Source organism: Pholis gunnellus (genome assembly GCF_910591455.1).
Source record: "Pholis gunnellus genome assembly, chromosome: 23".
Classification (NCBI taxonomy): domain Eukaryota; kingdom Metazoa; phylum Chordata; class Actinopteri; order Perciformes; family Pholidae; genus Pholis; species Pholis gunnellus.
The window spans coordinates 1,119,135-1,131,809 of record NC_136550.1 but is presented as its reverse complement, the minus strand read 5'-3'; the positions used below and the strand labels follow the sequence as shown (position 1 = coordinate 1,131,809).

Here is a 12,675-nt window from a genome sequence, read left to right as displayed (position 1 = left end):
CTTTACAATAACCCAACAACACAGTTTAGACTACAACCACTGGTCCTGTGGTTGAAGGTCTTGTGTTTGTTTGACTCATCCGTCCACCCAGACCTCCACCCTGCATAGAGCTTTTAGTTTTTTATATTACACCACCCAACTGTCTTCTTTCCACCTGCGTCCATTAGAGGAAGCAAATATGATGCTAGAGGGGTACGTGGAGCGCCACGGTTTGAAACATTGCCCTATTTGACGAGTTAAAGTGAGAACGGGTTGAAACAGGAAAGAGTTGAATTCCCACAAAGTTGGAAAAACATCGTATCATAGTACTACTGTTCTGTGTCCACATACTTTTGGCCATCTAGGATTAGAACAGACAAAAAGCAAGAGAAGAAGAGTGAGAATAAAGCAAAGAAGGAAGGGAGGCAAAATGTGAGTTGTAGGTGGGATGAGAGACACAACAAGAGAGAGGAGAGGGGGAGGAGGTTGAGAGAGAGAGAGAGAGAGAAAGAGAGAGAGAGAGAGAGAGAGAGAGAGAGAGAGAGAGAGAGAGAGAGAGAGAGAGAGAGAGAGAGAGAGAGAGAGGGAGAAAGATCACAAAACAGAAAGCTCACAACAAAGTGAGAGTAGAGGTTGAGGAAGAGGAAGAGAGTTTGTGGAAAAAGGAACAAAATAAAGAAAATCGGACACTCCCAACAGCCTTGCGGATGATCCTCCACCATCTTTAAGAAGATATTTTTAGACAGAGAAGTGAATTCGTCACCGCGATGAAGTCGTGGAGTTGCCTCTGCTTCCTCGGTGAGTTCAGACCAAACTGCGTCCACCTCAGACTTTAACCTCTTGTCCACTTTTGTTGCTTTTCAGAGTGATATCTTGCAGTTATTGATATAGACTAAATTTGTAGGCTGATCTCCCGCGCTCACAAATTCAAAACTTTCAAGGCTGGAGTTCAGATTGTTTTCACACCCGTTGAATCAGACGCTGCAGGAGCCTCGTGGTTTCACTGCTGATGGTGTCGATTCAAGAAGTTCTTGTGAAATCTCTAATCTAGCTGCTCCCGCTGCCATCCGTTTAATTTACCAACACTTTCAAGGCCTTGATTTAGTCTCAAATCAACTCTTCAATGTCCTTGAATGACTTTAAGGTTCATTCAAGGAACAATCGACATATGCAGGAAGTAATGCGGAGCACACAAATGCTTCGATATAACGGGAAACTTAAGAGAAAAAAGTGAATTTTCAGGAAATTACAAAGCAAAACACAGTAAATTATTAATTTTAAACCATTTTCACATAATTAGTCTTTACTGTCACTTTGTCTTTATGTTCCCTGACAGCACAGCCTCATTTAATCTGCCTAACATGTGCAAATGAATGCAGGTATTATTGCCCAATTTATTGATCTTCCCTCTTCAATATGAAACTAAGTACATCTGAATATATATATATTTATTTTTGAAAATGATGGGAGGCATCAAGCAATCGTTAATTAATTAATTAATTAATTCATCGTATTAATCCGATTTCTTCAGCCACAGGAAGTACGAGTCACTGTGTATACATGAAGTATGTTATATGGGGCATCAAGCATTTCATGCATTACATATTAAAATATAAAATAAATCAGATGATCTTAATAGACGATCAAGCTCCAGTTTTCAAAGCACCAAGCAACAGACAGCAGAGGTCAAAGCAGAATAAAGTGTTTTGACGTCTATCTTCTTTACTGCTTTTCTTTTTCTTCACTGATCACATCTTCACACCAACGTTTGTCTGTTCTCACACGTGTGTAAACCTGTTGCAGCAGCAGATCTGTGAAGTTTAACCACCGCCTTCAACAAGTTGACCTGTCAACTCCAACAGAGTCTATGTGCAGAACAGACACTCCTTTAGCTCACATTAGCCAGAATTTGGGTAGTTAATATGAATAAAAACGTTTGCATTCTCTCTTTCTGTTTCAGTTCTAGCAAGTTCTTCAATTTCCAGAGGACAAAATACAACTTCTGCTCCTCCAGGTGAGGGGAAGGAAGGGTTGGGTGTGTGGGATCAGTTGAAGTGTTTTTATATATTAAACATATATACATTAATATATACATTACATATTACAGTGAGACACACAAGTCTTAAGGCAGCCTCGGCTTGTTCTTGAGCAGGCGGCAACTTCTGGTTCTGAAATGTGAAGCCAGCGTTAGCTTAGCTTGTACTTAGCTCCGCCCCCCTCACCAAGACGGCAACGGTCAAAAAACCACGGCCGATAAGCCGAACTCAAGGCTTCAAAACAGCAGTCCACAAACCCATGGGTTCTCTTCTTACATAGAGTCTTGAACCACTTTAGGAGCCACCATGTGTACATGTACCAGATAGTGAAATGTGAATGTATTGTCGGGTAATATCTGGATGTGACTTAATGTGCTGTGTTGTATTCAGCATGTTGTCCCTTCCCCCTCTGCCTCTGAGTCACAGCCATGGGGGACAGGGCCCCACCACCACATCCTGTACCGGTCCTGTATCGGTGGTGTGTGAGGGGAGGTGGTCTCGTGGCCACAAAGTCTGATTCTGTGTGTGTCTTTCACGTCTAATACAGATCCTAAAGTCACCCCTACCCCAACCCCGTTACAAGCTGAACCTCAGAATGGGACCACCGGCACCACGCCGCCCTCCTCGACTCCTCAGACTCGTGCATCACCCAATGCAACAGATCTGCCTCCATCAGTCTCAATGGTAACTTTGGTACTTTAAGTACATGTTGATGCTTTTACTAAAGGTTGTACTGCAGGATTTCAACAGCGAGGTGTTGCTACTTTTACTTGAGTACATGGTAGTACTTCTTCCACCACTGCAATAGAACATCTCCACAGTTTAAAAGCAACACATTAAAAGCTGAATTCACATGAATTGTGAATGTCACTCACACACAGTAGATGTGAAGCTTTAAGCGTCTTTTACAGACTCAAGAAGCAGAGACGTCAGGTACAGACGGCTCGGTTAAGACCACAACGGACAAAGTCAACGGCGGCACGGTGGCACAGACGACTGACGGAGAATCGACGACGGCGGCCAACACCTCATCAACACCAGGTACCTACTGCTGCGGATGCAGAAGGCCTGCTGTGCCTCAGCCTGTCTTCCTGTGTGTCAAACCACAACCATCGCTCACATTCTCTGTAACTGCTAACTGCCACACAAACACTCACTCTGACGCACGACAGCCGGTATGTCACCAGACAAAATAAAAGTTTAAAATCATATTTTCTTTGTGATATGAGAGAAGAGGATGAAAATTCAGCTTCTCGAATGTTGTTCTTCGTTAAACTGAATATCTCTGGATGGTTTGGATAGAACAAGCTATTTGAAGACATCACTTTGGGCTCTGGGAATCTTTCTATTTCTGTTTTCTGACATTTAACGGCTGAAATGATGAACGGCTTCATCGAGAGGGAAGAAAAGGTTTATGTCTGTATGTGATATTTATTTCTGTTCTCCACAAGGGGGCGTGAACGTTAACCAGAAGTCTGTTTCTTTTAGTAAAAATTGAAGACGCGGGTCATTCGTCCTGGGGTAAGTTCATTGTACTGTTACCTTTTGTATTATTAATGAGGGTAAACCAGCATCTATTCTATTCTATTCATCCTTCTGCCCCCTACTGATGCTCCTGCTCCCACTATATCAAACTAACTCATGAGAATGTACATCATTAGTTTTTAAGGTGTAGAACACACTCAATGCGTTGCCCTTCCACACGGAGCCCCGACGTATACGACAGTGAATAAATAAATACATTATGAAATAAAAGAACACAAGAAAAAAAGTGTAAAATATAGAAACTACCAATAAAATGTGAATTAATTTGATCAATTACTGATTATTTCATTATTTATTGAACATTATTTATTGAACTTTTGTTGTTGAATACTTTATTTCATTAAAACAATTTAATTTTATCTCACTTTTTATCTCATAACGAGTTTTGTACAATTATATTGAACACTTACGGGCTCCATATTTCCATACTAATAAAATGTGTGTATCAACTGATTTTTATATCTATCTTTACTTTATAATGCGTTCATTGATCACACAAGTGGCACAAAGACCCTGAGAGCTAATAGAACCGTCTCTGTCTCCAGGCATCGTGATCCTCGTATTGATCGTCTTGGTGATCGTTGTTCTGTGTGCCATCCTCTACTTCCTCAGGAGACTCTCCAGAGTAAGACAACGACGTTTTTCATGACATTTCCTTTAAAAATACATATTTTGCATCCACTCGTTTAATGCTAAGCTGTTAGCTCTGACGTTGCGGTTGTTTTGTTTGTGTAGACGTACTCGTTCGACCTCCATCGTCCGGCTCCCGTCAACCATCTGAACGAACCCATCGGCACCTTTGAACTAGTCTACGAGGACGACCTGGGTGTGTTGTGTGTGTTTACGCTTTTTAAATGACTGTAACATGAGTGTGTATGTGCATATCCTGACGTGTGTTCTTTGGTTTTTCTGTGTGGTATCTCAGATCGACCATCCTCTAAAGACCAAGTGACCACCGGCGACCTTTCACCTCCTCCTGTATCCAACGGCACAACTCTGCCGTCGGAGGAGCGGCGCTCCGATGGAGAGAGCGGTACATCCAATGCTATATTACAATAATGCAATATTTGACATTGTGAAGTCAATACCATTAAAAACTCTTTCGACAGCAAACCATGTGGTGAAAACCCAAACTGTCATCCATCACAGGCTACATGAGTCTATAGGTTACTGATATCAATGTGTAGTCCATGAAAATACCAGCAGCATTTCATGTCATCACAAGAAACAGGAACATATGGATCTAGCATGGATGCACCGAGCCCAGTTTGCCACAAGAGGAAATTAAACGTTTCTCGGATGTGTTTATGTTTTTCCCTCCATGACTCTCGAAAACTAAAAACATAGTTTGGTACCGCAAATCCTCACCACAAACACCTGTTCCTGTGTTAGTTTCCATGTTATCAACAAAGCATCTTGCATCTGATCAAATCTCTGTTTGTTCTTAACAGCTTTCCATTAAAAACGTAGACTTTTGTCACAGAGTTGAGGGAATGTAGGTGGCAAGATGACAAAAATAAATACGTTCCTCAGGAAGATGACAAAGGGAAAAAATAGAAGACGGCAATAATGGTGTTCTCTGGTATTATAAATATAAATATATATGTTAAATATTCTCTGGTGCATGTTTCCTTCTCTCCTTCTGCTCGCTCTCTCACTCCAGCTCCACAGGAACAGCCAGATGCAAACGGTACGGAGACGTCGCCCACCAGTAACACCAGTAACACCAGTAACACCAGTAACAACACCAGTAACACCAGTCCCTCGCTGGGCAAGCCACCCAGCCCAATGAGCTGTACCAACATGTTCTTCGATGCTGTCGGGGAGGAGCAGCAGAACGAAAACAACAACAACCCGTGTAAGATACATAAAATACATACAAACACAAAATACCAACACAAAAACCAGCATCCAGCAGTATTAGCAGGCCTCGAGTCGTACTGAACTTCATGTTTATGATTGGTGGAATGAGCCAAAAATGTGGTTTTAAACTAGTTAACGTTTAATATATAGTACGCCAAAGAGTATACTCAAACCTTTGCGCTGCATTCAACTTTTAATTAAACAGTTTCTGCTGTTTTGTTTTTCACAAATTAGTAATTCGGAACAAATTAGTAATTTGAATTGACACAATGACTGTAAGGAGGAGGAACCTGCTGGCTGCAAAATTGCGAAATAGCGAGAATTTTCTTTTACTTAAAACAGCTCTAAACCATTTTGTGTCTTATTAAATTGTGAACGAGCTTGGAGTTGTTAGACGGCACCTCTGATGGATCTAAGCTAAGCTAAATGAATCAATTAGCAGATATCAAACAGCTTTTAACTCGCAGCAAGAGAGAAGAAAAGGGCATTTTGCTGAATATTTTGTGAAAATATATCTAAATCTAAAATGTACTTTTTTATCCCCTTCTCCTTTTCTTCAGCGGTTTGCTCCAGGGACCCGTTTGTTGAAATCAACCTTGATGAGGCGGCGTTGTGCGATCAGCTCCTCACCTCCCCGGAAGCTTCTTCTTCTGTCCTCCCCTTCTCACCTTTCTCCTTCTCCTCCTCCTCCTCCTCCTCCTCTTCTTCTTCATCTTTGCACCTCCAATGACGACCCCACAGCTCAACATGGAGGTCACGACTGTGTCTGTAAAAAGGTCTTCAAGTGTTTCTGTCTTTTATTTGCCAGTGAAAGTGTATAAATGTGACCCACCAAGCTGGAAACAGAAAGAGCTCGCTTACGCTTTATGTTCTGGGTTCTTTAGATGGATTCAGCATTATCCTGATAATGGTTTTTATATCTAAATGGACGTTACTTTGGCACATAACTGTAAAAAAAGAGTTAGCTCAGTTAACCTGAACTAACCACTAGCTAAGCTAATGAGTAGCCAGACGCCTTCAGCAGTAACCCTTTGTTTTATTAAAGTTGTCTCTTAAAAATGAATTAGGCTTTTTTAATGGAGAGCTATTATTTGCTATAAGCACTGTTTTCTCAAACTACAAAAAGATGTTATCAAGCTATTAAACATCTTGTATTTCTACTGGCTGTGTCCGTTTCAGTTGCAGCTGAAATAACGTTACATATCGCTATATATGTCATCGCAAAATGTTTAAAATCGCAACAAAATTGTATTGTGACTTACATTTTGTGGTAATGTCTTGTTGTTGGGCCTCTAGTGAAAGTGCCCTTCTTTATGCTGATTATAAATAAATAAAACATACTTCAGAGACAATAGAGACACATTTGGCGATGCTTCCTGTTGTCAGTGGTTTTGTGTACATTGTGTAAGGAATGAAAAATAAATTCTAATTTGGAAACAAAAGTGTTCGGTGATCTGGGACCATAATTGATCCTGAGGTTATGTGTGAAGTCTTTTTGGCTGCTGTTGTGTTTTAAGCTGCATGTCGGTGAAGTTTAAAAAAGAGAACAAATAAAGAGAAATGAGTCTTACTGTGGAATGGAGAGATTGTCTCGGGTGACAAGAACACAAGGAAAGATACTGAAAGCTAGAAGCTTGAGCGTAGGAACAACGATAAGTTGTGTGGTGTGATGAGCTGATTGAAGGCAGGTGCGCTGGAGGATAGGGCCCACGTGAGTGGCAAGAACGAGACACACACACACACACTCATACGTACACAGTGGGGCGAAGTGGGGACCCTGAAGACACAAGGACAAGTGGGGACACAAAGGAAAAATAAGGGAGAGCGAGACGTTAGATGCACGTTTCCTGTTTGTGGAACAATACAATGGTGTCCCACGTCATTTACTGAGCACGTCCCTTGCCTCTCTGCCAGTAAATGTTTTTTGTCATGTGTTTGAAGCTGAAAACATCTTGATCACATCTGAATCGTGTGATAAGTCACATGTATATTAGCCGTACTGAGATTGGTATTGACTGTGTCATATTTTTCAGATAAGTACCGTCTTTTGCAGATCAGCTCTGCAGAGATTTATTCTTAATTTTAACTTCAATAGAGTCGCTAGTCTTCCTGGGGTCCACACAGAAACAATCAGAAAATACTTAAAATCAAACAGTGTCAACAACATGAAAACGAAAGAAGAAAAGACAAAAGTAGCTAAATGTAAAGATCAGAAAATAAGTAAAATCGTCCTGTATATGAAACAATAATGGCCTACAGTTAAAACAAATACAAAACTGTCAAAAAAACAAAACAAAAATAATAGTAAAAACAATCAAAAAAAGAAACCAAAATTACATCCACATGACATTCAGGGACATTTGTTTTTGTATCTTTTTGAAAGAAGACCGATCTACTTTTGGTCCGTCTCATGTAATGGACAAGCCCAATAGTAATAACAACATATATCAATGCAGTTTCTCAATTAATTAGGATGTCTGTTAACAAAGGTAATATCTCTACTGTATGCAACAGTGATGCAACGCATCTATTACTTCAACAACAAATTAAATTGTAAAAGTTGCTGACTGCTTTGAGTTTGTGACGTTATCGTACGACTCTAGTTTTAGTTTGAAAGTAAACTGAGTTCTTCCTGTCTGAACACTCAGTACATCTCCACTATTAAAAACAAACAGGTTCAAACATCCGGCTGTGTTTTAATGAGCCGTTAGTGTCACCTAGTGGAGAAGAAAGGTAACAACACGGTGACTCCTTTGTAGAGTTCAGACACTTATAATTAGATTGAATAAAATCAAATGCTTTCATCAGATTTAATGTGTTTGATCTTAATACTTTATTGTTGAACATCTTTGTCTTTTCATCTCATTAAGATCCATAATCAACCAGTTAATTCTTGTTAAATGCTACATTCAAATGAAACTTAAGTCCACGTTTTTGAAACATCTAAATGAGCTTTAGAGGCCGACAGCAGCAGAAATAAACCGAACTCCATCGAGTTCATTTGTGCAAAATCTTTTCAACATTGAATCAATGTAACAGCTCTTAGATCGTTTATTTTTTGTACCTTCATTTCGGATTTGAGTGTGTGCTTTGTCTTGTAGTGGCGCTTCACATTAATGCTTCTAAACTCACTCCGCGGTCTCTGAACATGAGACGTGGTTTTGAACTGCCTATAGGAAGAATGAAGATATACAAGTCTGTACATTCTTGGTTAAAGACTCTGGTCTCTCTGGTCACATTTCTTAGAGAACATCAAGTGAAATAACTTCTCTGACTCACATACTTCTGCGACAGTTGGGTCTCTCATCTTCCGTGTGTGCAAATGTCACTGGAGTTGAGGCGTTTACAGGAATACATACATGATTCACAACACATGTAATCCGTCTGTGTGTTTCCTGGACCGCTGAACGAGTGCCGTACAGGCTGGAGAAGCTGTGCCAGTAAAAATAGAAGCAATCTGTTAGAATTTATTAATGATCGGTTTTAGGTCGTTTGGGTCCGGAACCGGACCGCGGTCCGCCTATTGGTGACCCCTGGTGTAGATGTTTAAGGTTCTGCTCATTCAACTTCTTTACACTGTTTGGGTAGTTTAAACAAATCATCAATCTCAAGAACAAATGTCATAATGACATTACAAAATAAAAAAGGGTTTTTCGAGCACAGCGTTGGAGGATCCATCTTACTGGATACCAGAACATCAAAGAACTTCTCACATTCATGTCGATTAGAAGTCTTCAAGGACAACATCAAAAGCTTTCGCTAAGTCGATATTTATTGGAATTTATTCATTGTTGGATTTGGCAAATTTTTCATGTGCACAACCCACATACTCAGCTCTGCTGCTCATCCCACAAATGCATGTTCCTTACAAATGTGGCACCGTTTAAAAGGGGAATAAACAGGCTTTCCAACGGTATGAGACTTATTGCCAAGAAGCATTGTTACAACAGAGAAATAATCTACCAAACACAAATGTCCTTACTTTTTGTCCTGTTTCCTTGAGCCCAGATGTGAAGAAATGATCTACGTGGGTGAAAACATTTGACTGAGTCACAAGGAGAGACTTCTGCTTTTTGAATAGATAAAAAACAATACAACTTGTTCCAAACCAGCTCACCGACGCCCCCTAAAAACAAATGGTTTCATCATCTGCTCCAGAACATAAATGATTTGAGACACGGGTTGGTTTATGTCTTTTACTACTGAAAGCTGCTTATGAGTTAGTTATGGCTCACCAGCACAAACACTGATGGTTTGAATGTTTATGATAAAGTGGATCTATAAGAATAACGTGTAATATGAAGTGAAAGTAAATCCTTATGTTTCTCAGCCTCGTCAAAAGGTTTGCGTGGAAAACGGAGTTTGAGCCTCTTTTAGGCCCAATTCGGTGCGTTCACAGAGGTTAGAAACAAAGACCCATGAACGCCTCACACTGCTGGAACTGGATTTTCTGGATCATGTTTCTTTTTCTCACACCCACGTCTGCTTTTCTTTTCTCTCCTTCCTCTGTTAGAACACAGAAGTGTCCGGTTCACTTGTTTCTGACACATTGAAGGCACGTAACTCAAACGCTTTACTGTTTGTTGTTGAGGCACAAACTCCAAAAGGAAAGCCATCGGGGTTAAAACTGCACCACGACCCTGTTTCACAAAGCAGGTGCAGAGAAAACCCTGAGATGAAGGAGAGAGGACCTAATCTCTGACTCTGTGAACATAACCTGCTTTACGTTTCCTTCTCTGTCTCGCAGCACATCAGTTAACAGCGGTTTACTGTAAATGACAATGTAAATCCTTTGTATCAGGATAGTCTAGAGTTACGTCTTTTATTTCTTTGAACAGCTCTGACTGTGCACACAGTTGATGTCACTGATATTGAATATTGGAGATTATATGTTAATAGAGTTATTTAACAATAGGCTGCGTATCGTGAACGTGTTTTAACAGCATTTAAACTTTACTACATTTGTTGAAGTAGCTGAAAAGAAGCCACTAAATATACGTCAAACATTTAAAACTCACTGTATTTCAACATTTACATCACCGAACACATTATTACTGGATCACATCTCTGATGTCTACTGATCTCTATTCTTAAAATCTTCAACTATATTTTTCCTCTAATCAATGAATGGATGAATGGACAACACAGAACTCTGACTCAGGCTCTTGTTTTAAGATACATGTGCACAGTCCTCATATATCTCACATTAATATCTACATCCACTGGATTACAACAGATCAGAGCTCCTTTGATGAACTCCATCTCAGGTTTAGTCCACTCAGAGTCTGTTCAACCTGTTTCCTGAAACAAACTGCAAACACACAATATTTAATGTTTATCTCACCGTCTATGATCCGCATCAGACCAAAAGTGTTTTGTCACTTTTTTTTAAATGTTTCCAAGTTACTTTGCATCGTTGACACAGAGATAGAAAAGCATTTTCATTTTGTGATTATAATCTTGGACACAAAACATTTCCTCATACCAGTTTCAGATGGGGAGGGGGGGAGAGAGACAGAGCGAGACAGAGAGAGAGAGAGAGAGAGAGAGACAGAGAAAGAGAGAGAGAGAGAGAGAGAGAGAGAGAGAGAGAGAGAGAGAGAGAGAGAGAGAGAGAGAGAGAGAGAGAGAGAGAGACCTTGGAAGCCTGTTGGTATGTACCTTCTGTCTTTGTGGGGAGAGACCAACACATTCAGCATGTCTCTCTCTCTGATGCTGCTGCTGGTCAGCGTCGCCCAGGCTTCTCATTTTTTTGGGACGGTGATGAATTATTACCCAAAAAACCCCGACGCATCTGGATCCTTCACGGTACGTACACAGCTCCCCTCTTCAATATGTACCGCTTAGAATGTGACAAGACAGAAGTACAAATAACTTTTAACTGTTAATGAATGAACAGAAGCAGGAAATAATATTTCTGGGATGTGTCTCAACAATGTCTTAAATATACTACACAGTAGAGCAGGGGTCTCAAACTCATCTTCACTCTGGACCACATCAGCATCACGGTTTCCCTCAAAGGGCCGGTTGTAAATGTCAGACTGTGTAAATGTAACTAGTCCTAACATATTGGTAAATAACTGTCTCTGCATTTGATTATTGTTTATTATATTGTACATGCAGTTATATAAATGTAAAAATATATTCAAGCACATTTCTGTTATTATAACTTAACTCCTTTTAATTTAGGGTTAAACCCACATTAATCTATCAAACTAAAGAAAACAGCAAAGACAAATATCAAACACAAGTTATTACAATAACTTTGTTCAAAGCTTAAAATCCTTTCAAGGGTGCGTTTGCACAATCCCACGTGAAGTATTTCATGTGTTGTAAAGTCACATTTAAAGTCGTCTTCGATGTACATACAATACACATGTAAATACATTTATATGTTAAATGTAACCTATGATGAGGTGCTTCTATGACTGTGTGTTTAAGTATCTCATCATTTTGACTATGGGGATATTTTTATTCTCAAGTCTAACTTTAGAATTTTTTTTTTTTTTTATTTAAAAACTTTTTTTTACCTTTTTTATTTTTGTTTTGCTGCCGGATTCACAGGCCAATGATCTTTCTACCAGGAGACCGATGTTAGTTTGTGTGAAACGAGAAGTCAACGTTGATGTTTTTTGTCACGTAACTTGCTTAATTCAGGAACGACACTTCTGGGTCAAGAGATGAACTTTTTCTAAACCTACCTGAATAAAATCACCCCAAAAGTTGGTGATTTTCAGATGTTTTAACATCTTAGATGAGTGCAGGTCAAGAAAGCAAAGATTGACCTTCAGAGGACCAGAAATGAAACGTGCACCAACCAACCTGGCCTCTGTCCTGTGTCTGTCTTCACAGTAAGATGTTTTCTTTGACTCGTCTCCACTGTGACACTACAGGTGGTCTTCCGCTATAAGCTGACCTTCCACACTTGCTCACAAATCGACTCGTGGACCTGCTCCGGGAACTGTGGGACCCAGATTTCTGTAGTGCTGAACATCGTGGACCAGGAGCTCAGCGGAGAGTGGTGTCAGAGAGAGGGAATCATGACTCTGCAGTTTGTCAGCAACGCTCCATTGCAGCTGCAGTGAGTGCACCATGTGGAGCTCAATGATTTAATGCATGAAGGATGTAGACAAACCACATACAATTACAGACAAACTGACAACCAACAGACAAAAGACAGGACTGGAAACACAGAAGAAAGGAATCAGACAACTAGACACAGGTGTGCAGACATTAAGGCCGGCTGGATGCT

General features: G+C 40.1%; 1 protein-coding gene across 1 annotated transcript; it reads left to right on the top strand.

The window, feature by feature from the left end:
• The first annotated feature begins 477 nt into the window (after positions 1–477).
• On the top strand, positions 478–6,865 carry LOC306715053 (uncharacterized protein). The gene is made up of 10 exons (XM_079185277.1): positions 478–777; positions 1,940–1,993; positions 2,563–2,699; positions 2,927–3,056; positions 3,504–3,536; positions 4,106–4,185; positions 4,296–4,386; positions 4,486–4,593; positions 5,224–5,418; positions 5,984–6,865. Exons 1-10 carry the CDS (start codon positions 747–749, stop codon positions 6,151–6,153), a joined length of 1,029 nt encoding a protein of 342 aa, XP_079041403.1. The 5' UTR covers positions 478–746; the 3' UTR covers positions 6,154–6,865.
• The last annotated feature ends 5,810 nt before the right edge of the window (positions 6,866–12,675 follow it).